The sequence below is a fragment of the Antennarius striatus genome, chromosome 21 (genome assembly GCF_040054535.1).
Source record: "Antennarius striatus isolate MH-2024 chromosome 21, ASM4005453v1, whole genome shotgun sequence".
Classification (NCBI taxonomy): Eukaryota; Metazoa; Chordata; class Actinopteri; order Lophiiformes; family Antennariidae; genus Antennarius; species Antennarius striatus.
Genome location: NC_090796.1, coordinates 7,006,996 through 7,033,942, shown reverse-complemented (window position 1 = coordinate 7,033,942; position 26,947 = coordinate 7,006,996). Strand labels below are relative to the sequence as shown.

Below are 26,947 nucleotides of genomic sequence, written 5' to 3'. Positions count from 1 at the left end.
AGCTGATTATTCCGCATGAATTTCCAGGTGGAACTGAGCTGTCCTAAGGAAATGGCCTGGAAGGTGAACATGCATCGTGGCTATCTGGCCATCTGTCACCCGGAGGAGCAGCAGCTCAACTTCATAGAGCGGCTGGTGGAAATGGCCTCCAGCCTGGCCATTCGTGAATGGAGGAGGCTGCCTCACATTGTTTCCCATGTGCACACACCACTGCTGCAGGTCAGTATGCAAGAGTCGTTGGGGTAATAATAGTCTCTTCTCCCTCTCATTGTACTTCGTAAAATTTAGACGCATAGTTCACAATACCATTAAAAAATAAACATTTAAAAGTCTTTGTTTCTACCAAATTTTACAACAGAGTGATGCAGAGATGTAGGAAAAACAAAAATTAAGTCCAAGGTAATGGAAACTGAAAAGATAGAGGGTGAAGAGAATGGGTCGGACACTGGGAGAGGAGGAAGAGAAGAAAGAGAGTTCATTTAGAATGGCTTTAATTACTTCCCTGCCATCAGATACCATTTGATTAAATACCTGCAGCAGAAATACATTTACATGATGAATGGGATGGCCTGAATGAAGGTTAGAAATGGGCCATCAACTGATATTAACGGGTAATTGTGAGAAATATTGTACCGCCTAATTTATTTTGTTTTGAGAGATTTGATTTCGGAGCAGGGAGGTTAAGTCTTCAGCACCGCTCTGATTCACTACATTTATCTTTTCAAAATGGATATTTGAACTGGGCAACTAGTGTTCGTGTGTGTATGTGTGCACGCACATACACATTGTGGGGAGTGGGGATAGCTTGCATATTTGCAGTCCAATTATTTACCCTAGCCAAGGGAAAACAAGCTATTTATTCAACTACCCAGCCAAGCGGCCTGTTGTAAATCTCTATTCCAAACCCTATATCCCATATTCACGACTCCATGAGCCTTGGAAAATGAGAAGCACAGTCTCTGCAAAAACTGTAGGGCTCAAATACCATTTGAATCAACTTATCATCAAATCCCTACGCTTAGCAGTGACTGACGATCAATGGATTATCACCAACGCAATCGATTATGGGGTTTGACATTAATATTGATTGATGAGTACTTATAATGGAATGATTGATTATATGTTCACAAAGCAGCTGCGGGTCAATCAATGAGGATTTTTTTCATGGAATGAGATAGAAGTCCTTGATTATCACTCATATTTTCCCATCTCCTCATCCTTTTTCTTTCCCGTATGGGACCAGATTAGCTGAGTAATGCAGGGAGACATAATGATTATCCACATCAAATGAGTTTTAGCAGCATTAAAAAAAAAATCCTGCCAGCCTGTATTCCTAATACCTTTCATATATTCAGATAAGCGTGACCGGTCATTTTGACAAAACGAACAAGGGAGTGTTGAATTTTTAAAAAAAAAGTTTTTTGACAAATCTGTCTATGCCTCAAGAATATCCAATTTTTTAAAATTCATTTAAGCCTTTGCTTCTTACTCCTGTTTTTTAAAGATCTGATCTGTTACAAATTACATCAAATTTTTAAAAAAAAGGAGAGTTAAGCAGGATAAACTAAGCAGGAAATTTGGCAACAAAGTTAAACTGTATGTGTTGAATGGAGCCAATCCAACGTTGATGACACGCAGACCTGGGAACCAAATTGACACACACAAAAAAACCCCTACTTGACGATTTGTTATCTGCTGTCAAGTTTTACGAACGAGGAGTCAACTCAGATTGGTCGAGAGACTTTTTGATACTGAGTGACTATGAAGTATTAATAGTTTTGTTTTACTTAATGCTCTCCTAGGCAGCACAGCAGATCATTGAGCTTCAAGAGGCGGCCCAGATTAATGCAGGGCTTCAGCCGGCTAATCTGGGCCGGAACACCAGCCTCCACGACATGAAGACTGTGGTGAAAACCTGGAGGAACCGACTGCCTATCGTTTCTGATGACCTGTCTCACTGGAGCAGCATCTTCATGTGGCGCCAGCATCACTACCAAGGTATGACACTCACTCCCCACAGACCTGTCAGGTTTGACACCATTGGCAGTGAAAGACACCTTATTTATGTGCACAAGCAGGATGTTTTACACATTATATTCCAGGATTATGCTCTTAGGCAGACTTACTCTGAGATGGCTGCTTAGATTTCTTAGTTCCAGGAAAGGGTCTCCTGTTACAGGCCATGATGTCCAGAAACCCCTCAGGATCTCTGCACATGTCCAAATGTGGTGCTGAAGCCCTCCGCCTGCAGGACACGCACACTCATTGAGCTTGCTTAGTGCTCAGCTCTCTCCTGCGGTGACTTTGAACCCATACAAAGAGGCAGCCACTGCAAAATGTGATGTCTCAAGCAACTTGAGGTCCAGCTTTCACCGTGAGGCACTATATAATGATAGTGCTGGTTGTGCAGCACACACACCAATAAATTGTACCTCGTTTGTACGTGACAGGCTTCAAACTTTGGATAACCTAAACTGAAATGGAATTTTCTTAATGAAATCCACCACCACGGCTCATTTACTGTTAAGTGTGTTAATGTCCCCAGTGCCGCCCCCTCCATTATGACAGCTGAGTTCTCAGAATGTTAGAAGATCAGTAATGTATATATTTAAAATTATACTGAACGAAAAAATCAGTTTTTTCTGAAATTGTTAAGCTATTATTTGTCTGTCCACAGCCATTGTGACGGCATATGAGACAAACACACAGCATGATCCAAACAACAACAATGCCATGTTGGGAGTTCACGCCTCGGCTTCTGCTATTATTCAGTACGGCAAGATAGGACGGAAGCAGGTACGTGGTTGGGTTTCAACATTGTTTTTCAAGGATTTGCTCTTTTTTCATTGTCTTTGTGATTAATGTGTCATTGGTTTGTCTCCTGTTATTTCCACAGGGTTTGGTAAATGTGGCTCTGGACATCCTTAGTCGCATCCACACCATCCCTACAGTACCTATTGTCGACTGCTTCCAGAAGATCAGACAGCAGGTCAAATGTTATTTGCAGCTGGCAGGCGTAATGGGCAAGAATGAGTGCATGCAGGTAGGAATGGGAATCTGTAGAGCATACTTAACATTATAGAAAAACAATTGCATATTTATTATTTAACCTTTGCTGTCAGTAATGATGCATTTAAGAATCAAAAACATGTTTTTTAGTCTTCCGAAAACCTTTTTGAAATCTGAAATCTTGGTGAAACTTGAAACAAAAGTTGTTTTGGTATTACTGTAAGATTTACAAGCACATAACTAGTGTAATGTCAGTGAATATGAGCTGTACAATTATTGGTCAGAGCTCTGCCCATAATTAAAAATACAGTTATCCCTCGTTACTCGCGGTTAATGTGTTCTAGGACCACCCGCAAATAGCAAAATTCCACGATATTTATGAACCCTCCCATACTGATAATAAACCACCTTATATGTATTACCTTTTCCCTCACTTATCAACTGTTTAAAGCGCTTCTAAGTGTGTATTTTAATAGACGGAAGTGCGCTGCGTTCCATGAGCCTTGGAACGCAGCGCACTTCCGGATGCTGCTAGCCAATAGAATGTGCATACGGTATCACGTGACTACCTACTAAAAATCCGCGATGAGGTGAAGCCGGGCATCTTAAGGCGCGAATATGCGAGGGATTACTGTATAGCAAGTTTCAGTGTTAACTAATGTCTTGGTCTTGGTCACAGTGACTCTTATTTGTATTAGAAAACATAAACTTTATTGTTTTAGCTTGTAACTCAAAAAAGAACTTATTGGCAAAGTCATTCTTCATAAAGAGAAAAACCCTAATTATGTGCCATGAGAAAATGATGTATCGTACCCATGTAACACCTGCGCCACAATGCAGCTGCAGGAGCTTTGTGTCGTGGCAAAGCTCCAGAATGTAATAGGCTGGCCTCTGCTGAAATACAACACCGTTGGTACATTTTGTGCAAATTAAATACTCAGTTTGATTTCTGTTAGCAGTGGCTGAAGGCATAGTTTGTGGTATTTTGTGTGTAGAAAATAGTAAGAGCACGACATGTTTGGGGTGGCTCTAGGCGACAAGTTATAGTAGCAGGACTTCTAACAGGTCATAACTCAGGAGTTTGCTCTTAAGCCCATGGAGCACTCTGATTAATAGAAGCACTTCACCGCACCACAAGTCATTAAAAGTGCCAGTAGACACTCTTCTCTCTTTCTTTCTCTTTTCTATCTATTCTTCTCTGGTTCTCTCTGTCTCTCTTTCCTGCTACACATCGTTTGTCACAGCAGTACATAGGGGACACCTAATCACAGGCTCACCATAATGGAAGTTTAGTTCTTTTAACACCTTTTCTTAGTTGTTAATGAACACTGAGAGGTTTGTTTGTTTTTCACCTGTGATTATGGCCTTGTCTCTATGAAAAGTTTCCTTACGGAAGTTTGTTTTGAAGTCAAGCTTGCCTTATTCTCTTCCCATCTGTTAGGGTTTGGAGGTGATAGAGTCGACCAACTTGAAGTATTTCACCAAGGAGATGACGGCTGAGTTCTACGCTTTAAAGGGCATGTTCCTGGCTCAGATCAACAAGTAAGTCCAAAAGCGATCCACCTCCAGTTTTTGTCACTTTGTTGCCAACTTTAGATTTAGCTCACTCACCCATCTATTATTTTGTTTGTTTGAAACCTAAAACATCCTTCTGTATCCTAGGGGTGTCTGTCAGTCATACTTAATCTGTACTTTCCACCCCAAGCTGACACAACTGAAGTAATTTTATCATGAGACGTGGCTAAGATATTAATGTACATATTTGTCATCAGTATGTGACATGTGACAGTAATGTGTTTTTAGCTGCAGGGATTGCGTGTGGAACATGGAGTGTGCTCTAAATGCATTGCTGGATACCCACTGCCACATTCTGTAACACCCCGTCAGCACCCACTTTCAGCTGTCATCTTTGATGTGGCACGGTGTCCTGAGGGGTGAAAGACAAATTTAGGAAGGTTTATTAAATGTATATGCAGCTCAATAATTAACTCTAAGCAATTTGCAAGAATCTCTGGGATCAGCAGAACTTGCCTCCACCTCAGCAGGGTTTATTGCAATCATTAAGTCCCCCCCTACGTCAGGGGAGAATTAACAGCGGAGTGGGGGCTAGGGATTTGTAGAGGGGATTTTTTGGGGGGTGTTTGTATGTGTGCGTGTGTGTGTGTGTGTGTGTGTGTGTCTGTGTGTGCGTGCAGCCATATGTGGTGAGGATTTTGGGATCATTCAATTAAATGGGTGTCATAGATCTGACATTCCATCGGGTGCCTGTGCTCCTGTTGAGCTGTATAGTAGAAACTGTTAATATACTTTAACACTAGCAAAGTGACTGAGGCGAACCCCATTAAGTATTACAGGGGGTTCTTCAGCTCCTACTCCCATAGCAATCAAGCTCCTATTTCTTAATCACATGCCAACTGCATTTTATAATAACACATTTTAATTGATTGGTTTGGGAGACATTTTCGCTGCAAGTAAGTGGGAGAGTAGTTTTGGAAGCACTCCGAAAATGGAGATCCGTTTCCCGACTGTTACTCAGTGAGGCTTTTTCATTGACAGACCTGTCTCCTTGTTTTGACTGCAGGGTGATGCTTCTTGGGTGCTTCTTGCATCTTATTTATTAATCAAAGGCTGAAAGGTGCGTGAAATGTATTCAGAGAGCGTGCCAACGAGTGGTTAGCAGCCACTTGGTTGTGGTGAAAACAGCTGATGATTCAGAATATATTTCCCTGTCAGCATAAATGGTGCATTCAAAATGTGTAGGGGGGTCCTGTCAGATTTCACCTGTCTATTTTCCACGGCTGCTCTTTAACAGCAACTAAATAGAATGCTCAAAGTGTGACTGTTCGATTGCAGTAACTGGATAAAAAAATCTCAAGGATTTTCAAGTTTATCAGCCTGCAGATTTTCCTAAGCTGTAGTGATGCTCTTCACGGTCACTGTATTTGTGTACAGATAAATATAGCCATTACGCTGAGTTTTTTTTTCTTACCTTGCTGCAGCTCTGGTATTTCTGATAAAATAGGAAGATGTTGAGCTTATTTGTCACCCAGTATTAAATGGATTGATCCACACAGTATGATAGAGTTCGGCTCATAACACCTATTACATTATAGCAAAAAGCCTGAACCCTGGGTGACATTAATTCATTCCCGTTTAAATTCTTACTTTTTAATGTTGAATTCGAAGACTACAGAAAATGAAATATGGTGCTTATTGATGTGTAGTAAATATTTCAGAGTATGACATCATATTGTTTCAAACTCCCTCTTTCACCCCTGTTGTGCTCCCTCCATTTGTATCGCATTAATCTCACTCAGCCCTCACTCCTCCACTTTCAGTTCCCCTCACTGTCTGCTATCTATTTCCCCCATTTACTCGTCTACATCCTTTCCTCCTCCTCCAGCTACCTCAGTTAATTCACTTGCCCTTGACAATTCTATGCCACCCCAAATCTGCCCCTCAGTCTCTAACTTTCTTCACCTCCTCTTCTTCATTGCTCCAGGTCAGAGGAGGCCAACAAGGCGTTTTCAGCAGCTGTACAGATGCATGATGTCTTGGTGAAGGCCTGGGCCATGTGGGGCGACTACTTGGAGAATATCTTCGTCAAGGATCGCCAGCTCCACTTGGGGGTCTCCGCCATCACATGCTATCTCCATGCCTGCCGCCACCAAAACGAGAGCAAGTCCCGCAAATACCTAGCAAAGGTGATAACGATGGTGGAATCGTCTTGTAAAATACTAATAATGACATCGTCACTGTTTGTTTGTTTGTTTGTTTGTGTCTTGTCTTCAGGTGTTCTTTACTTTTTTCTCTGAAACAAGCATCAACTACTCCTGCAACTAATCCCTGTTTCTATAAAATCATTAACCTCATTCAGGCATTTTTTTTTTTCAGATAAGGTCACTTTTTCCAGGCTCCATCCAACTTATGTATTATTGGTGCTGATGAGAAGAAAGGCAATATTTTTTTCCCCATTCAGTCTGCCCCAGTTACTAACAGAGAGCAGTAATTTGATCGATTACAGTCCGGCAGTAGACTGTGTGAATGGGTTCCTGAAGCAGATCGATGGCAGAGTGAAGGCCATCCTCTGGCACGGGGAGTTAACAGACTAATGGCCCCCCCTGACACTCCAATCCCATAACCCTCTACATGGGCTGGCTTTTCTCTAACAGCCAGATCATACATACCAGTTGAGTTGGCCTTGTGTGGGAGGCAAAGAAATGGACTCTTCGCTAACAAGCATTTCACCTTTTGACACCGGCACACAAATACTTCATTCCATATGAAAGACTTCTATATATATTCTTAATATGACAGAGCAATGAGTCCTGTTGTGCAGAAACATCAGGTCAGACTGCAGCTCAATACAACAGCATTTGTCGACGGAAAAAGGTTTTTCTTCGCTTCGCAAACCTGGAATCTTTTTCTGTTTTGGCAGCAATAATTAGCTTTAGTCTTGCTAATTTATGCTGGATTTATATTACAGGATTGTAACCTGATATTGATGCATTGCAGATACAGTCACTAAATTCCCCGTGCCAGGCAAGAATAGGAAAGTGAGAAATAATATTGTGGCCTTGAAGTAATGTGTGTTTTTTAATCTCCTAGAATTTGTTATCAAATGCACCAACAAAATAACAGAGTCAACAATTAACGTGACACCGAGCAGACCAAACAGGTTCTTGGTTTGTTATAATATCATTAACATGGTAGAGGAGACCTCACAATGGTCACAAACCCCAGTGATCTGACATCAAATGAAGTGATTTGATGTTTTGGCAAGCATTAATGTCATTATGATTGGCTAATCTGGCAGTGTTTCTTGATAGAACATTTTGGAGGACAAAACTATTATGTAGTCTGAATCTGACATGAGAGAGACAACCTCAGTTTCCATGATGAAAATTAATTAATACAGCCGAGTGTTGGAAAAAGCCATCACTATCATTATCTGTTCTAATCACGCCTGCTACCAGCGTCATATTCCAATTTAGTGTTTTTTTCTGGTGACCCTTCTCTATTTGCTGCCAAGCTAGGTTGGCAGTGCTTCGTCTAATGGTTGAAGTGAGACGACCAGCCATTACAAGCAATTATACACCATCTGTGTACCGGAGTTGGCCCACTGAAGAGAGCCCGGAGAGTGTGGGTGGTGGTTGTTGGGGGTTAATGTCTTCATCATAATGTAGAAGCAGACACAAGCACACCAGGGAAGGAGACATCACCTCCACACGGTCTCAACTTTGATCATATTAAGCATTGTCAGGGATGCTCTTTCTCATTGCTCCAGCTGTGAAGAGAACCATAGAAGCAGCAATAGTCTGATGAATAATAGAGACCCTACCCCTTCCTTTGTAGTGTTTCACAGTAGTTGCTTTAGTTTGAACGGAATATTTCCTGCCTTGCGGTGTTATTTTTTTCTTCTCACATATCTCTTTCACTTGTTTTGTTTTTTTGTATACCTGTAGGTGCTCTGGCTCCTCAGCTTTGATGACAAGAACACTCTGGCAGATGCTGTGGACAAGTACTGCATTGGAGTCCCACCCATACAGTGGTTGGCATGGATACCACAGCTCCTGACCTGCCTGGTTGGTTCGGAAGGCAAACCTTTGCTCAATCTCATCAGCCAGGTGAGAGCTTTTCAAATTTTCGTGTCCCACCACCAGATCAAGATGCCCCTTCCACTGAGATTTTTTTGTTCTTTTTTTTTTGTGATAAAAAGAATTTGTTGAAAAGATATGACAGAAGGCTGTACTGATTATCTTTCGTTTTCATATACTCTCTTCTGTTCCGGTGATGCTAATATATTTTGTTTTTACCAATTTCATGTCGGCTCCCACCCACCAGTCAATCATATTTTTTACACTTGGCTTCTTGCATTCATGGTGGTGCAGCACATCTGTCTGGGGTGTTAGCATTGCTGTTCATGCATGTCTTTCTAATCAAGACAAATTAACTGCATTCATGCCAAAGTGGCCTCTTTCCTACTTTCTATTTACAAAATTAAGCATATTCTGTCACTGTCGGTTTATAGCAGTTTACTGGCTTTCTTCAATCCCTGGTGAATTAGTTTTAAAATTATTTGCTCGAGAAATTATTATAAAGTTAATATCTTACACATCCAGACTGCAGGAACAGACCTAGCAATTAAAGCGAGGACTAATTTGCTTTGCTTAATGAAGTATTACTTCTGCACAATTTGAAGTGGGTGATCTTCAAAGAGTAGTGGGTTATGAAAGCCAGCCATCCTCTCAGTAGAGCGGGCGCGATGTGAGAGAAGGTGAATGTAGGAAATAGAGAAGGAATGTGCTTTTTAAAATACGAGTTGGTAATTTTCAACATGAAGCATGGTACAAAGGTGGACACCGTTTGAGATGATCAGGCGACTTTTATCATGCATACAAAGATAAAGCATCACATTGATGGCTTGTCATTTAAACATATACTGTATAGGAAAGCCTGTCGATGGGGAGATATTCTGATATATGAATATAGAGACATCCAGCCCTCCTTTGGTTCAGCCTGTCGTTCTGTAATGACTGAAGGGCAAAAGTTTGACACTCTTTTCTTTGTTCCTTTTTTAATGTAAAGAGAAAACTGCATTTTTATGCATGGTGGGCTTTGTCTGTGCTGCCTCACCTGAATTATTTAGAGTTTCTCTGTGGCGGTGGGATGTTTAAAAAAAACGTATGTTGAAAAATTGATGAAGCTGAGGAGAGGAGCGCCTGAGGGAAGGCGGGAAGATGAATCAGAAGTTAACAGAGAATCGAAACACCTCTCCCTACATTCGCTCTCCCACCCTCCCTCAACCCTCCTTTTTGTCTACAGTTCACCCTCTTTGCCTTAGACCATATTACCTCGACCAAAATATGAGATTTGTTATCTTCCCATTAGCCAGCTGATCTTTAGTTCCTTTAGTTGCCACTTAAAGCTTCCTCTTCCTGTTTCCTTTTAGCTCTGTTTGGAGCATTGTCAAAAGGTGAATCTCAAAAAATACTCATTTACTTTATGTGCAGTATAGAAATTTGAAAGGTATAAGATGAAGAAAAGGTATGCCTAAGTATTTGGAGAATATCATATACCAATAGGCTGTGTAAATGTGCCCCAATTTAATGTTTGATCTTTGCAAATTTGTATTCATTTAAATTTTGCCGGGGAAGGAGGAAGTTACAATAATTTTTCTGAGTGTTCCTGTATTCTACTGGAATCATTCCACAGACAGCTATAATAGCCATTAAGGAACCGTTCTAAGCTTTTGGTTTGACTGAAGGTGCTTCAGAGCTAAATTACCTACCCCTGAGGAAGTGGAGAGTATTTTCTTAGCTGTAGTTCAATCTAATAATAATTTTCACTCTTCCCGTTTGTATGGTCTCCAGGCTGTCCATGCTTAGCCTGACAGCAGCAGCAGCAGCCTCTTTCACCAGCTCTTTAATCCCAACTGTCTCCCCTGCCTTAGTGCTACCTTCATGGCACGCCACCGCTGGCTGACCAACCATATCGAGTTACATGGATTGAGAGAGGGGAGTCTGACAATGATGTCCTATCCTGATGTCTTGAGTTATGTCTTGAGAAATCTGAGACGCAGCTGGGATCTGGAGCAGCTCTGCTAGTAGTGCTGCCTAAGCAGAACTGCAGTATATCTTAGTTCGCCGTGGGCCAACACATCGACACCAGCAGCTTTTAGGTTGATCTTGTTTTTGTGTAATTTGGGATCTGTACAGTTTGAGTTTCTCTGAAGACACTGGCTGGATGTCAGAGGAATGTGGATAGAATCAGTGAAATGTTAAAGTCTAAAATCCATCTAGCCTTCAGCTAAAATTTGAAACAGCTTCTTCTCTTTCTTTTGCCATTGCTCTTCTATAACCCTTCATCACGAGTCATCGCTGACCCACTTTTCCTCGTGCTGAACTGAGTTCTGTTGTTGAGCCGTAGAAATAACTCTTTATTCCTTTATATCGAGGGTCTGAAGTTTTTTATTTTCATCTTCTACAAAAGTCCAGTGTAGGTACCATTGCATTCACAAATCTCCACAGATAGACGCTCAGGGAAAAACCTGTTTCTCTACAACATGGTTATTGTATAGTCAGCATTTTTATCAGTTTACTGTGTGAAGGAAGAACTCTCTGGGGCATCATATTGGAAATGAGGTTGGCAAAAAACTTGAATGTTCTTAATCACGCTGTTATCTATATGTTTCTGATTTTATGTTTAGACAACGGCTTCATCTTTATGACCAGCACCGGTGGAAGTGTTTTAAAAGCAAAAGCTCTTATCTGGTTTCATCGCTGGTTCTAGTTTTAAAATGTCAGATCTCTATTCTCAAATGTGTCGAATCTTTGTGAGCTTTGTCAGAGCTCATGTTCTACCTTTAGGCACTCGCTTTGTTGGAGTCCTAGCGATAACAGAGATGTGATGCACGGATTGCCTTTCTTGTATTCGATTGCAATATGTTGTCAAGTGTGGAATATTTATTGCCGTCATTTAAAAGATGCGTTTGAAAATTTGTTCTGAGCTTTTTCAACGCTTGTTTTAAAGATTTATACGTGTCTGCATTTTGCCAGTTTGCTCTTTTCGACCCATATGAATGGATGATGACAGAAGGATACCTACGTGTTCCTTTACATTATTAAATGTACATATATTAAAAGAAATTTATGAAAGAAATTTATGCTTAGATTAACTTGTTTCTAGCATAACTTTTATGTGGATACGGGATTTCGACTTCAGAAAATGGTCTTTTTTCTGAACTGCTGCAGAAAGCACGCACCAGAGTAATCCTACCTGAATGAACTGTGAACCCCCTTCCAGCCACCTGTCCACATTTCATATTTTTGTCTGGGACTTGAACCCAAGTCCCAACCCACTGAGCCACTGCCACCCACCAAAGGTAGACACCATATTTTTGCTGTTCCATTACTCATCAAAAAAAAAGTGCTTCAAGTTTGAGGGAAATTTTCTACGTGTTTCAAAGTTGAAATCTCTCATGCCCCAACTTCAACCATTAAGCCTTCCAATGTTGTCAGTGACTTTTCTTGGAAGTCTTGAGGGAAATTTCATCATCAGTCACATTCAGTTTTGTAATTCAGCCATAACTTGTTTTTAACTTGCCTAACTCCCCCGACTCAAAGCTTCAAACACCCCCTCTGTTAAAGCAGGGGGCTCTGGCTATATCAGCGTGATCTCTCTCTCTCCTTCTCTGACACATACAGTATCTCTTTCTCTCTCTCCTTTATGGTCCTGAGGGGAGTCTTTGAAATGTAATCTGTGACCCTCTTTTATCTGCTAGGTGGGACGAGTGTACCCCCAGGCTGTCTATTTCCCGATCCGCACTCTTTACCTGACGCTCAAGATCGAGCAGCGGGAGCGCTACAAAAGTGGTACGTATACATGGCTTTCTATATTTTTCCTCATTAACACAGTGTGAGCGGTGGTAGCTTTTCCCTAGCTCTGTTATTCGTCACTGAACACACAATGCTGAATTTCTGCTGTTTAGCGGTTGATCTGTCGACAACAAAAACAGAGAACAAGAATACATTAATCAAAATAAACAAATAACAGAATAAACAAAGAATACATTTGATAATGATGCGAATTAGTATGGGTTGATGGGAGTTGTTACCATCACCAATTAAAATCTTCAGGGATAAATTATTGGGTGTGAGTTTTATGACATTTATGCGTTGTCATCTTGAACTCTGAACATTCAGAGGGCAGCTAAACCCACTTAACTTCAATAAAATGACTAAACTGTCCGGGTTTGAACATTACGGATAATGCAGTTACATATTACACAGGTCTAGGCATTTTAGACATTTCAGTGTGAATATGTTGATATCATGTCTTTATACGTAAAGAGATCTACAGATGAGTTATCTAGAAACGACAATGTAACCTAACATCCCAGAGAGCAGTTAAAGGAACTGCAGACTTAACTTTTTATCGTCCGGTTTGCTTTTGAGTCCTGTCAACCTCCCCATCTCCTGGTTTTCCCCAGTCACATTCATTCTCAACCACTCATCCGTTCCTGTATCTAACTCTTCTTCTCCAGACGCATCTGGACCACAGCAGCCCAGTTCGGTGGGTGCCCAACCTCACTCAGGAGCCTCCGACCCGGGGCCTATCCGGGCCACTGCCCCAATGTGGCGCTGTAGCCGGATCATGCACATGCAGCGGGAGTTGCATCCCACCCTGCTGTCCTCCCTGGAGGGCATCGTGGACCAGATGGTGTGGTTCAGGGAGAACTGGCACGAAGAGGTGAGAACCAACGTGTTGCTTTTGTCCGTGTCATACGCTGTTGCTACTTGTGTGTTTTCAGTGGATCAGATGGTGAGAAAATAATACAACTAGTTATGAGAATTTTCACGCATCTCCGCTTATGTGTGAAAATGAGTTGGAGTGGCCACGTTGTGTGTGTGTGTGTGTGTGTGTGTGTGTGTGTGTGTGTGTGTGTGTGTGTGTGTGTGTGTGTGTGTGTGTGTGTGTTTGTCTGTGTGTGTGTGTGTGTGTGTGTGTGTGTGTGTGTGTGTGTGTGTGTGTTTGTCTGTGTGTGTGTGTGTGTGTGTGTGTGGTTGTTGCTCCACGCAGTCTGGTGGGTTGATGCAATGGCTCCACTTCAGGTGTGGTCCTGACTTGTCTGAATATTTGACACTGCTTCTTATTGCACGAGTAAACTAATGAGCTGTCATATACTGTACTTTGTGATGGAGATTTTATTCAAGACCAAATTGGCAGTATCCTATTGAACAGCGTTTTTGTGTGAATATCAGTGAACAGTATTTTCCACACTATAAGGTGCACTGGACTATAAGGCACACCTTTCAATGAACGGCCCATTTTAAAGCTTTGCCATGTATAAGCCGCACTGGATTATAAGGCACACTGTCGTTTTTTTAAAAAAAATTAAAGGCTTTTAGGCGCGTCTTTAGTGCGGGAAATGCTGTAGTTTGTAGACACAAATTCACTTCAAATACTTGCAAGGCAGCTTCCACATACGGTCTATCGGTAGCTAGTCTGTGGATGGAGGGGTAGACGAGGAGAAAGAGGTAGCAGGAGGCAGACAGGAGACAGGTGATGGATGGGAGCAGTGAGTGTGTAGGATGGGTTAAGGGATTTAGGGCCAGAAGTTTGTTGGTGTGTGTGTGTCTGTGTGTGTCTGTGTCTGTGTGATTATCTGTGATGGTTTGGGGCACTCGACAGCAGCTGCAGGTGCTATGCTTCGTTCCACAGGACAAGCAGAGACTTGCTTCACTATCATCACCTTCCTTCACTTTTGTTACTACGTAATACACATCCCTGATCACTGTTTTTTTGGTTTGTTTTTTTTACAAGGGAAACCTGCAGATGTCTTTGTGCCTTTTTTGTATCCTATTTTCAGAAATCACACACAATGGATAGCGATTAATTAAATGAAATAGAGTTTCTGCAATGCTATGATGAATCAGATATTCTCACTGTTCCTCTGCCCTCCATCTCTCTGCAGGTCTTGAGGCAGCTCCAGCAGGGCCTGGCTAAATGCTACTCAGTGGCCTTTGAGAAGAGCGGTGCAGTGTCCGATGCCAAGATCACGCCACACACACTGAACTTCGTCAAGAAGCTGGTTAGCACTTTCGGCGTTGGCTTGGAGAATGTCTCCAACGTTTCCACCATGTTCTCCAGTGCCGCCTCGGAGTCACTGGCTCGGCGGGCCCTGGCGACGGCTCAGGATCCTGTTTTTCAGAAGCTGAAAGGACAGTTCACAACAGGTTGGTGTCAAATATACTCAGGATTGTATTAACTTACAACCGCACAAAACAGACTTTAAAGAAAGTTGTTGAGGATCTCTCTCGTGTGAAGTCAGTTTTAGCTTCACTTTCTGAAGCATTTTCCACTCAAATGTGAAAATTTGAAGAGGCGTAACGTGAAATTTGTGACCAAAGTTTTCTTCTTACCTTTTGACAAAGTGAGATGCTTTACTTCAGCCATGTGTTGAAAACAACACCTCGAGGTGTTTTTTTCTACCTCCAATCAGACACCTTACGATGACAAGTGCAGCTTGTTTGTTACAGTTTCCCTGCAATGGTTTAACAGATGAGACGGCCTCCATGACGATTTATCGAACAAGTCGGTTTAAAAACACATGGACTGTTGTGCTGCTCACACCAGCACTGTCAGGAAAAACGGCATCACTTCAAGCAGCAGGAACATCAGTGTTCTGTGCCGTAATTGAGGTAACCAACAAAACAATTTGAGGGGTTATTAAAGTTCAGCCTTAGCCTTATTTGGTTTTAAAAGTCTTTTAATACGTGATTAGTTTCACTACATTTCTTACTGAAACGGCAATTAAATTATTTTATTTCTTTTACATCGCAATCAAATTGGTTCTCATGGCAGGTTTATAGTCCCATAGAGCAAAAATAATTTCCACCATACTTTGACCGTTTTGTATTGAACTGTAAACGCTGTGTAACCAGAGTCAGGCTAAGTGCCAAAAGCAACCACTCAAGCGGTCTTTAATTACAGTTAGAGCTGCTAGCTTTGCCTGCAGTATAATCCTGTTAGCCAGGTAGCAGAGCATTCTGAAGCTGTAATCCATGAGGCTACTGTGACGCAGAGATGAAGCAATAGAGGGGAACCCAATATGTTCTCATTACAAAGAATCAATAATTGAAGGGCAGAATTGTCGATGAATTATTAACATAAACAGTCCTTGTCTGTGTGGGTCCACATAAATCATCGACGCATGATGATAAAAGAGGATCTAAAATGTACTGATATCGTTGTACAATTATGACAAACATTCACTTGGTTTATTTGATGGGAGCTTCTTCATCCAATTTTACAGTTATACACAAGCGTCAAGGATGATGCAAGTGTCTGCGACCTGCTGATATTATTTAATATCCTGTTATTTGCATTTTTTAGATTGACCACATTTTCATTCTGAAATCTCAGAAAATACCTTATTGCAGAGTTTCTGCTTCACCGACCTTGTCTCTGGGGAGTTTTACACTGATGTGGCATCAAAGATGAGTTGAAAGACGCTCTGTATTGAGAGCGAGTTTTCTGATCCATCCCCCAATTTTGGATTAACATATTTCAAAGAAAAATTCGTTCAAAATTCACTTTGTTCCAACAGGGCAGGAGGAGGTTTGGTTGAGACGAGGCTTCCTCGGAGACGTTTTTCTCTAAACAATCATTCTCCAGTATTTGGAGGCCTGCTGTTTTCTTCCATTGCATCAGAGAGTTGAAGCACAGTTCACTGGACCAGGTGTAAACAAGGACCGTCTGCAGCTTACCCAAAATTCAGCGTTCAAATAAGCAGCTCCGCTTTCAGCTGCTACCGACTGGCAGCACATGCATGTTGACTGAATTACACTTGCAGTAAACAGCCCAGTCACTTCTTTTATTGCGTATCTGCACAACAACTGCTCCCTCTCCTTCCTTCTCTTCTCTCTGCTCTCCAGTGCTTTTCTCCAGTGCTTTTCCCCTCCACTGATTCTGAGAGTGGCCAATAGAGCTAATGTGTTTGGCCCTGGGATAGAGGAGGACAAGGACAGCAAGAGGATGAAAAGCAGCGAGTGAAAAAGTGATCACCTTATTCAAACAGAGAGAAAAATGTAATGTGGATGAGCCAGAGCTGACGAGCTTAGAAAATCACAGAGGAGGTTATAGAACAGAGCACAATAGGCACAAGAAAGAACAAGGAGTGTGATGGCATCAGCATGTGGACGGCGTGGACCGACTGAATGAACAATCCAAACAAGAGTTAGTGAGATCCATGAGTGGCATACTGAGGAATCTCACCAGATGTTGCAGAGCCAGCTGTGCACATGCAGCCAGGCGTCACCAGAGCTTCTGCCTCACAGGGTGCCTGCCGACCATCGCATGCCAGCTGTTCCCCACGGTGACGTGGGAGTGGGGCCGAGAGGGACTGAAACCACACCAGCCTTCCAAAGCGGAACAAACAGGGTTTACAGAGCAGCCAGGCTCCCTTTCCCCTCACTACGTTAGTGGCCCACTCGCTTTCACAGGGTTTGTGGGCTGGAAAATATGGGTTTATGTGTGCACATATAACATTTGGCAAGCGGGGAGGCATTCAAATCCAATTACAGCAAATGCTATTTGCATGAGTTACTGTTTTAGCAGTGGATCTGTTTCAGAGACTTTTGTCAGAGCTTTTTCTTATTCTTTTTCTGAGAAATTCACAAGTTGCCTCGCTTGTTAATTCGCTGCCTATTGCGTAGTCATTTGTCATGCTAAAATGACATTTAGTATATTTAAATGTAAGTCTGTATAGCAGTTTGGCTCAGCACCTAAATTCAGCGAGTTTCCGGTGATACGGTTGAAATGAGAGCCACTATTGCCAGAAAACCCTTTGAGTCACACACACACACACACACACACACACACACACACACACACACACACACACACACACACACACACACACACACACACACACACACACACCTCTGAGCGAATGATGGTTCTATATAGAGTTTGGATCTGTAAGTTGATGCATCGGTGCAGATCCTTCGCTGTGTTCTGTCAGGTAGGGCAGAACACCAGTCCTGGTTTCTACTCACAGGGCAGAGAGCAGCTTGGCTTCCTGTACAATACCGTTTTCTTTCCAGTGATGATTTCAGTGAGACTGAGAGGGACTCTTTCTCTGGTCTCACTGGCCGCCTTCCATTGGCTGGAGAATGCACAATTTACAGGCTTAGTATTGTCACATAATTAAGATTTGGAGAACAAATATTCTTTGTCCAATTGGGGTAATTCTAAACTGAGAATTTCATTGTTTTTTCGTGTTAAATCTGTCCTAATGTTAATGTGTGAACATTAACACAATCTGACATGTGCTATGTATTCAAATGAAAAGGACATGTCAGATTGTGTCAGCGTATTGGAACTGAAGTTGTGCAGTCTTCAGAGGACTTTTCAATGCGCTCCATGACTTGGTCACATATTGCGTTATTCACAATGCACCACTGAGTGCTAGATGTGTGTAGATGTGAAGCAAGCGAATACTGCGTCGAAGCATTCAAACGCATCGAATGTGCCAGGTTATAAATACAGCTGGGAGAAATATAGGTAAGGAGTTGTTTCAGAAGGCTCTTTATTCAAGTTTGACACCTTTAGTTTTGAAGTATTTTAAATATTTTAGTATTTTCAGGACTTGTAGTAACATACCGTATACCTGCAGCTGCCTCCAGATTTAAACAGATAGAATGTTTTTGAGCCAGTAAAGACAGAGTTATATCACTGTTTGGCTTCATGAATTCGAACGAGTCAGGAATGTCTTGCCTCCTTCTGCTCGTAAGAATCGTACGCTTTTATGGTCCTGAGTTGTTGAATTCCTCAGGACTGTTTCAATTTTCCCTCTACTATTGTGGCAGGAGAATGCAGGTAGACAGATAGCAAAATAGGGCCCCTCCGAAAAGAACATTGGCTGTTTTACAGGGCTTATTTAAAGTATTAGGAGGTCTCACTCTGGGAGAGATTGAACAGGCTGAAAATGGCAAGGCCTTGCAGTTTCATGGATTCATTATAACAGGCAGCACAACAGGGTGCACTGAAAAAGTAGGTGTGTGTGTGCGTGTGGGTGTTTGTGTGTGTGTGTGTGTGTGTGTGTGTGTGTGTGTGTGTGTGTGTGCGTTAAATGTCCTGGGGGCTTTACTTTTAAAATGGAAAACCTGCTTCGCTTCCCCTCCTTCCATTGTTATTGCTGCAGCTCATCACAATATGTTATGTGGAATATTGAGTTGTGACTTGAAACAAGAAATTTAATACTTAAAGACTCTCATTTTTATAGCTCTAATTTAATCAGCTCTCAGACTCCAACTGAGAGTTTTAAGTTGATGGAGCAAAACGTTCTCCTTGTGCTGCAACTCTGCCGTGAATAACTTATCCGTGAAGTTCCCTCAAGCAATGCGCCACACTGCTGGAGCGGAGTGGCCAACAGTGCAACACAATATTTAGAATGGACATTTCCCAGATGTAGCTTGTTTAATCACTGCCCTGCTCTAAGCCATCAATGTGAAAAATAAAGTGCTTGTGGTCCATGTTTCTAGGTAAGTAACAGTGAGCTGACTTAAATGAGTCTTAACTGTAGTTTCAAACAAGTAGGGAGGCATTTCCACTAAAATCAAACATTCAAACATTACTCTCTTTGATTCTATTAATGCCTCTTCTGTTTTCTTTGGTCTTGTTTGACTCCACTTGGAGCCAGATTTGTTTGCCTATGTTTTAAACCTCCATAGCGCTCTATTTGGTGAGTTTACTTTGAACGATATGTGTATTTATAGCACAGGTGTGGGAACACATATCTGCTGCAGGGGTTAAGGGTCTCACACACAAACACACACACACACACACATACACACACACACACACACACACACACACACACGAGTTCTGCCCACTATGTTACAGTCTTGTACTGTTGGCGCCTAGAGCAGCTCCAGTGGAAAATATCGGTGTCTTTGCTGAAGGGCATTTTGTTCCCTATACTTTCTATTATAGAAGGTGAAAGTGAAACACATGAACTCCACCATCCTTAGCCAGCCTGTGGGTTTCACCTGGCAGCCAGCATCTACTTTGGTCCATAGAATTATTGTTTTCTTCATTTTTAATATCACTTTCTGCTTTCAGACATTTATCGTAAACCCTCAAACTCCACCGGGAGAGTTGAGGAATTAAGGAGATAAAAGTAAAAATACAGCAATTTAGAGATTCTGCTTCAACAGCAATATCTGTTTTTTCTCCTTTTTCTCTAAAAGACTTTGACTTCAGCGTACCTGGCTCCATGAAGCTTCACAATCTCATATCCAAACTGAAGAAATGGATCAAGATTCTGGAGGCCAAGACCAAGCAGCTGCCTAAGTTCTTCCTCATTGAGGAGAAGTGTCGCTTCCTCAGCAACTTTTCTGCACAAACAGCTGAAGTGGAGATCCCCGGGGAATTCCTCATGCCCAAACCAACTCACTATTACATCAAAATTGCCAGGTAAAGGTCTCTTTTTCACTAGTCCTGAGCCAAATGCTGTGAAATTCTGAATGAGCATCGCTTCTCTCGTCTGACTGTTCTCTACTCTTCTGCTCTCTTATAGGTTCATGCCCAGAGTGGAAATTGTCCAGAAGCACAATACAGCAGCACGCCGTCTCTATATCCGCGGCCACAATGGAAAGATTTACCCGTACCTGGTGATGAATGACGCCTGTCTGACTGAGTCACGCCGAGAGGAGAGGGTCCTGCAGCTCCTCCGCCTCCTCAACCCCTGTCTGGAGAAGAGGAAGGAGACCACCAAGAGGCACCTCTTCTTCACTGGTAGGTCCATGATAAAATGATCTTTTATTTAAATACCATGTCAGTTTTTCTTGGGGAATTAGGAAGCTATTTTACACTCGTGTTCACCTCAGATCTGATCTAAACCACACAATAAGCTTCGGTGCTGCTCAAGCACTGAGAACAATGGACGAGTGACCCTCCCTTATTTGTCTCCTGTCTGACTCACACCACATCATTTCAATTTGCATTCAGGCACTATTTCCTCTCCTGTCATCTCCCTGTGGTTTACTTCCACCCAGATGTTTGCCTCCTCTCCATTTATGCACTTGATTGGTTTGTTTAAAACAGAAATATGGACGGGGAATTCAGCAGTCCCTTCCATCCCATTTCCTCCCAACTGGAATAGCTGCTATTGATTTAAGTCAGGATGCTGGTGTATGAAAATGTTTAGACTACCATAACTGGACGACTCATGCTCATCCTTTTACCTTCTGTGAAGCTGCTTGGTGTTGAGAGATGAAATATTTTAGTTGTAGGTTTAGATCTGCGGTTCACACTGTGATGAAACTGACTGTTTGCATCAAGAGACACCGAACGTTAACAGTTTGTGTTTTCTCTCCTTCCCCACTGCCTCCCTTTTTTTTTTTCTTTCGTGACCCTTTCCATCTTTTTTCTTCCCTCTGCTCTCCCCTCCATCTTTTCCTCACCTGCCTCCTTCCTCTCTCCTCCATATTTCCAGTGCCCCGAGTGGTGGCAGTGTCGCCTCAGATGCGACTAGTGGAGGACAACCCGTCATCTCTGTCACTGGTGGAAATCTACAAACAACGCTGTGCCAAAAAGGGCATCGAACACGACAACCCCATTACAAAATATTATGATCGTCTGGCCACGGTGCAGGCCAGAGGCACGCAGGCCAGCCACCAGGTAAGAAGGCAACTCGCAAACACATACCAGACATACTAGTTATTGGTTTTAACGCACTGCATCGACAGTAATTATGGGTAATTAAATCGTATTTTTATAGTAGCTTTGCCAGCCAGGTTGTGTTTAAGTATGTTAGCATTTTAGGCTGATTCGTGAGAAATAATCTCCTCTCAAACTTTTTCACAATCAATTTCTCAATCATCGTGTTTATTCTCACATTCTTTATTTCACATAAGCAAGATCATTCTTCTGAGGCTGGAGAGAAACACTTCATTCTTCGGGGAATTATAAATATTACAAATTACAATATTAAAAGTGCTTGTTTTTCCACTGGGCAGGGAGGATTTTGATCTCTTTTATTCTGGCGATCAGTCATGTTTATTTGGTAAGCTAGTAGTAAATTGGACTTGTAATATTTATTACCAGCTGTGCAGGTTTTCTTCAAGATGGCAAACTTTTAGATGGAGACCACCTAAAAGATGAAAGATACACCTCTAAGTGGCTGTGCTGCATTTTGTTCTATGAATCTTTGTTTTTGGTGGAGAAATCTATCTCTGGATCTAAATGCCTGTTTTTATGGCTCAGATCTATTCCACTCCTGACATGTATTATTGACAAGTCTGATAGCTGCAACATTATCTGCTCTCAGCATTGATCTGGTGAACCTCAGAAATAGAATCATATTTATTTGACAGCAGCGTATTCAAGGGGTCGACTATGCTGTTAGATGAAGCCGAGTATGAATGGAAGGCCTGGGGTTAGCTGGATCAGGGAAGTGTCTTGACATCTGCTCTCTCCTGGTGCCTATTCACAGGTCCTACGGGACATCCTGAAGGAGGTGCAAGGGAACATGGTGCCTCGCAGCATGCTGAAGGAGTGGGCGCTCCACACGTTCCCCAACGCCACTGATTACTGGACGTTCCGGAAGATGTTCACTATCCAGCTGGCTCTCATCGGTCTGGCCGAATTCATGCTCCATCTCAACAGACTGAACCCTGAGATGCTGCAGATCGCACAGGTAGGAGACGCGTGTGAAACACGCTCAGGCAAGAAGCCCTTAGGACTGTACTGTACTTGTGAAGGGCAAGTAGGATCTGTGCGATGGGGCTAATTCAATAGATATACACTCAAAGAGATGCATTATGGGATCACCATTACCTTCTCCGTATCTGGACGTGTGTATTACCCATTTTCTCCTGTGACATTCATGCCAGACCTATCAGTCAGCTGCTGCTGTCAGGAGAGACGATGTTTTGACAGAATGTTATATTCAGACTCTCTGCTCTACAGCTACCAAAGACGATTCAATTTAAGAGGCCATGTGTTGTGTGTGTGTGTGTGTGTGTGTTTGTGTGTGTGTGTGCCACAACCTCTCAGTCCATACACACATCTGTCTGGCACTCAGGATCCACAGACAGCTTTCTCAAAGTCATTATTAAAGATGATTTTGTCAGTCGGCCAGACCTCCCTTCTGATCCTAATCGGCCTTTGCTGACAGGCGTTCCTCCGGGCAGCTAAGCAGCGGTATTAAGCCCCCTCTCTGCCTGTTCCACTCCACGAATCCCATTAGACACAGGAGGATTACGGTACGGAGAGAGTACACGCACACGCAAACAGAGAGAGCGAACGAGCGAGAGAGCAAGCAGGGGCAGGACAGGACATCACAGGCGTACCGCCGTGCCCCACCCTGCCTAAACAGACACCTTAGGATACTTTGAAGTTGGCCTTTATTGATTTCATCAGCTGTTAGCGCAGCCATTCATCAGGTCTCATATGTCATCACATCGTGCCGTTCCTTTTGTCCAAATCTTTTCCTCTCCTTCCATAGTGTTGGCAGTTGTTCTCCCAGTCAAGTTCACGGCTCCAGGTCTCGACATGCCCTACACTAAATTTTTCGTCATCCCATTTACTCCGGTTCCGAAATAAAGCCATTTACTGGCTGCTACTGTGGCGATTTAGAATTCAGAGCACTGGTTTCACAGCCAACTGTCTGCGGGCTTATCTGAGCCTCCTGGGGGTTGCTGGCGTCTCAGCCCACTGCCTCGAAGCCCTCTGCTGGGGTCTGGCAGAGCAAATGACAGAGAGGGAGAGAAACACGAGTGAAGGGAATTAAGGAGAATTGGGGTGGGGGTGGAGAGGTAAAATGGGAGAAGAGGGAGCTCGAGCTGGAATGAAATGCTCTGCTATAAAGCTGTCAGAGCTACACACCTTTTCATATAAAGGAGCTTATCTTTCCTGGAATGGCTGCTTGTGTTGCGCTCCTCACGCACATAAATGCAGGCTTACGAATGAAAACTTGACTGTATATGTTTAAGTCAGCAGGGAGCATTGGGGGAGAGAACAGTGAGAGTGGATGGTGTGTTATAGATGTTCTTCTGTAGTTCGACGTGTTACTGTGTCCGGGGTATTCAGATCAATAACTGCAGCCATTTCATTGGTGTGAGTTTGTTTTGTAACTCCACTAGCCTTTCTGAAGAGGAGTTATTTTCTTGCACTTCCCAAGTGGTCAAAGGGGACGCTGTAAAATAAATATTGAATTTTTTTTAAATTTGTTTTTGATTATGAGTTGGAATATTTCTTTATTCCAAAAATATTCAGCTTCAGACTCTTCTATACATAGAGCTGTCTTCACATTATGAGACTACTGACCTTTGATTTAAATTTTAAATTCATGTTCTGTCTGCTTTTAGGACACAGGAAAGCTGAACGTCTCTTACTTCCGCTTCGACATAAATGACGCCACAGGCGATCTGGATGCTAATCGCCCCGTTCCGTTCCGGTTGACACCAAACATCTCTGAGTTCCTGACGACCATCGGTGTCTCCGGTCCGCTCACTGCATCCATGATCGCTGTGGCGCGATGCTTCGCTCAGCCAAACTTTAAGGTAAGGTTATTTTGGTTAGCCTTTGCATATGGAGGGTATGTGTTGGGGATGATTCTTTAAGTATTGAAGGAAAAATCTTGCATCCTTCTTTAAAATTCTGTAAAATGCGCTTTTAACAACGATTCAAAACGAAGATAAATACAATTAAAAAAATTATTGCTCAACCTTTTTAGGAGGGAATGTGGGGCTCGTGTCAGCTGGCAGCATCAGGATGTATTTCACTTTCGTGTAAAGGATGCAGCGGTTTGTAGTCAAATTAGAGCTCCAGCTGAATTTTGCAGCATTTAAACTGACTCAGATGTTTGGAGCACAGAGGGACAGCCACACATACAAACAATGCAGCGAAAGCAGGGGCAGTCAGACGGCTGGATGGTAATGACAGGTGCTTTGGGTCTGACTCATACTTAAAGTCAGACTGATGTGGATGAAGCAGAGTTTAATTGGCACCAGAGAAGCAGATCAATCCAGGCCAAGGCCAGGGCTGTTGTGGTCGGACAAAAGGGGCTTCCTCGGGGAAAACAGCAAAACACAGCAAACGTATTTTGATTCATTTACCGTGTTACTTATTATTGCCTGTTAAAATATCAAAGTTCAGGCAGAGGAACAGTATGTTCTGACTGACGAGATGATTACTAGTGCTGTGGTCTCATCATGGTTTCGAGGGTGATGCATTTCAGTTCTCTGTAATGTGGAACTTTGTGAATTTCTTTCTCAGGATGATTTATTCAACCTTAATTGGACTTGGCAGCTTTGTTTTATGTTAGTTTCAGGCTAGCAGTGACTTTTTATAAAGCGAGGGTTGAGCAGGTTCACAGCTCTAGTTCTCATGACATGCAGGAACGTCTGCCCACTAGATTTGCATGTACTGTATAAATAAACAGATGTCCTTTAGTAGTTGAGAAGTAAGAACTCCAGATTGGAGTGGAATCTCATGAAACGTCTTACACGCTGCTTGGAAGTTTTACATTATTTGCACCAAATAAATTGCGATGTAAAGTTTCTGCAGCATCCATTCCAACATATAGGTCTGAAATCTCCTTCCGTCTCTCACAGGTGGATGGAATCCTGAAGGCAGTCTTGCGCGATGAGATCATCGCATGGCACAAGAAAACCCAAGAAGACACATCCATGCCTCTATCCCCGGCTGGCCAACCAGAGAATATGGACTCCCAGCAGTTAGTCTCACTGGTCCAGAAAGCAGTCACGGCCATCATGACCCGCCTGCATAACCTGGCTCAGTTCGAGGGAGGAGAGAGTAAGGTCAACACCCTGGTGGCCGCAGCAAACAGTCTGGATAATCTGTGCCGCATGGACCCTGCCTGGCACCCCTGGTTGTAGCACCCAGAGAAATGTCTGATGGGACGCCGTGGAGGAGAGAGAGGGATGACATGCTGGGCAGAGAAAGATGTTTTTATCTTCTTTTGTTATGTATCTGACAAACACCGACAAGCGTTGTTAAATATGTGCTGCTGTTCGGTGTAACAGAGCCCGATGAACTCCTTCTCTTTAAAGCGCAGTGAAACCGTCTGCTAAGCAGAATCAGCTTGAAACAGAAGCCTGCCTCATTGGTTTTCTGATCAGGGCTTGTCAGTACTCTTAATAGTTATGTCTGAACAAATAGAAAACATAATCATGCCTTCAAGTTCTATTTATTTTTATAACTAAGTGAAAGGGACACTGATGTTAGTCGCCCTGTCTTCAATGTGATGCTCAGATGGTTGTAGGTATAGTTTGTTGGTTTTTTTTAAGAGATGAGAAAACCCTTTTTCTGCATTAACCATGTCTTTGTTGTACTTTATCTGCATCAAGACATCATGAAATTTTTATTTTATTTTTTAAACCACCTCCAGATTTTTTTTTCTTTCCTAAGATGCCCATTTACCTTCTGGAATGTGTATTTGTATTTAAACACAAAAAATGTGGTGCCTGTTTTCCATCCCCACCAAATGCAGACTTTTATGTACATGCCAGTTTATTTCCCATTTCTTTCGCTCTTCGGTCACAAAGTAGAACTACTGTTCTAATTTACAGTGTAATAAGCTATAACAGCTGTACTGCAAATATGTCACTCCCAGACTGGATGTATGTGCACACTCCTCTTTTTGTAAAGGTACAACACCTTTTCCCAACAGAACTATTATCTGGCTTTGTAAATACGCATTTTGTTATAATAAAATGCTCATTTTTTGATACAGAAGCTGTTGTGCCTCATTTTTAGCGAAGCTTGTGCTGAGTCTTTAGACCAAATATCTCAACCAATGAATCTTGTGAATTTCAGATATGCCCACAATTACAATAACGTAGAACTGCTATTAGCTTTCTTCCCGAGTTCCTGTTTTTATTTTTACCAGTTGTAAGGCAGCAGTAATAACCACCAATCCCCATCTGCCGCTCACACCTACGGCATCACTGTCACAGCCATAATCACCCTGAAAGACGCACTCTTGGATATTATTGCGGTAATAACTCATGCTGTGTAATGACTCCAGATGAACCATTCTCTGACGTTAAAAAGTCTATTGCCATCATCCTTGTGGTTCACAGTTAGTAGACATTTATGGAGAGGCATTTCAGCACAGCAGTGTTGAATCAAAGTGCTGCTCTGTCTCGTGGAGGTTTAATAACCTTGTGGTCATTCCCTCCCTCTGGTTAGAGAGCCCTGCAGAGGTGTGCTGAGGCGTTTCTCCCCCGGTGCTTGATTAATACGTGCCGCTAGAGCTCCGAGTGGGCTGGCCTCGCTTGACTTATAAACGCTGTCAGCTAGTGTGCCTGCACTCATAAACCAACACTATATCTCTGTTTACTTCTATACAATCCACATACACAGCCTCTGCCTCGCAACATGTTTACACATTGTCTTTGAC

At 42.5% G+C, this 26,947-nt stretch overlaps 1 protein-coding gene across 1 annotated transcript in view; it reads left to right on the top strand.

Moving 5' to 3' along the window:
• The window catches only part of trrap (transformation/transcription domain-associated protein), a 72,778-nt gene extending 46,539 nt beyond the window's left edge, over positions 1 to 26,239 (top strand). The window contains exons 58-73 of the mRNA XM_068305315.1: positions 28 to 219; positions 1,803 to 1,998; positions 2,678 to 2,796; positions 2,897 to 3,043; positions 4,451 to 4,551; positions 6,512 to 6,713; positions 8,475 to 8,636; positions 12,293 to 12,383; positions 13,055 to 13,260; positions 14,486 to 14,747; positions 19,767 to 19,992; positions 20,096 to 20,313; positions 21,014 to 21,198; positions 22,013 to 22,216; positions 23,889 to 24,083; positions 25,137 to 26,239. Coding sequence (XP_068161416.1) covers positions 28 to 219; positions 1,803 to 1,998; positions 2,678 to 2,796; positions 2,897 to 3,043; positions 4,451 to 4,551; positions 6,512 to 6,713; positions 8,475 to 8,636; positions 12,293 to 12,383; positions 13,055 to 13,260; positions 14,486 to 14,747; positions 19,767 to 19,992; positions 20,096 to 20,313; positions 21,014 to 21,198; positions 22,013 to 22,216; positions 23,889 to 24,083; positions 25,137 to 25,421 — 2,991 coding nt within the window. The 3' untranslated portion in view covers positions 25,422 to 26,239. The remainder of the gene's footprint in view (positions 1 to 27; positions 220 to 1,802; positions 1,999 to 2,677; positions 2,797 to 2,896; positions 3,044 to 4,450; positions 4,552 to 6,511; positions 6,714 to 8,474; positions 8,637 to 12,292; positions 12,384 to 13,054; positions 13,261 to 14,485; positions 14,748 to 19,766; positions 19,993 to 20,095; positions 20,314 to 21,013; positions 21,199 to 22,012; positions 22,217 to 23,888; positions 24,084 to 25,136) is intronic.
• Positions 26,240 to 26,947: the final 708 nt, after the last annotated feature.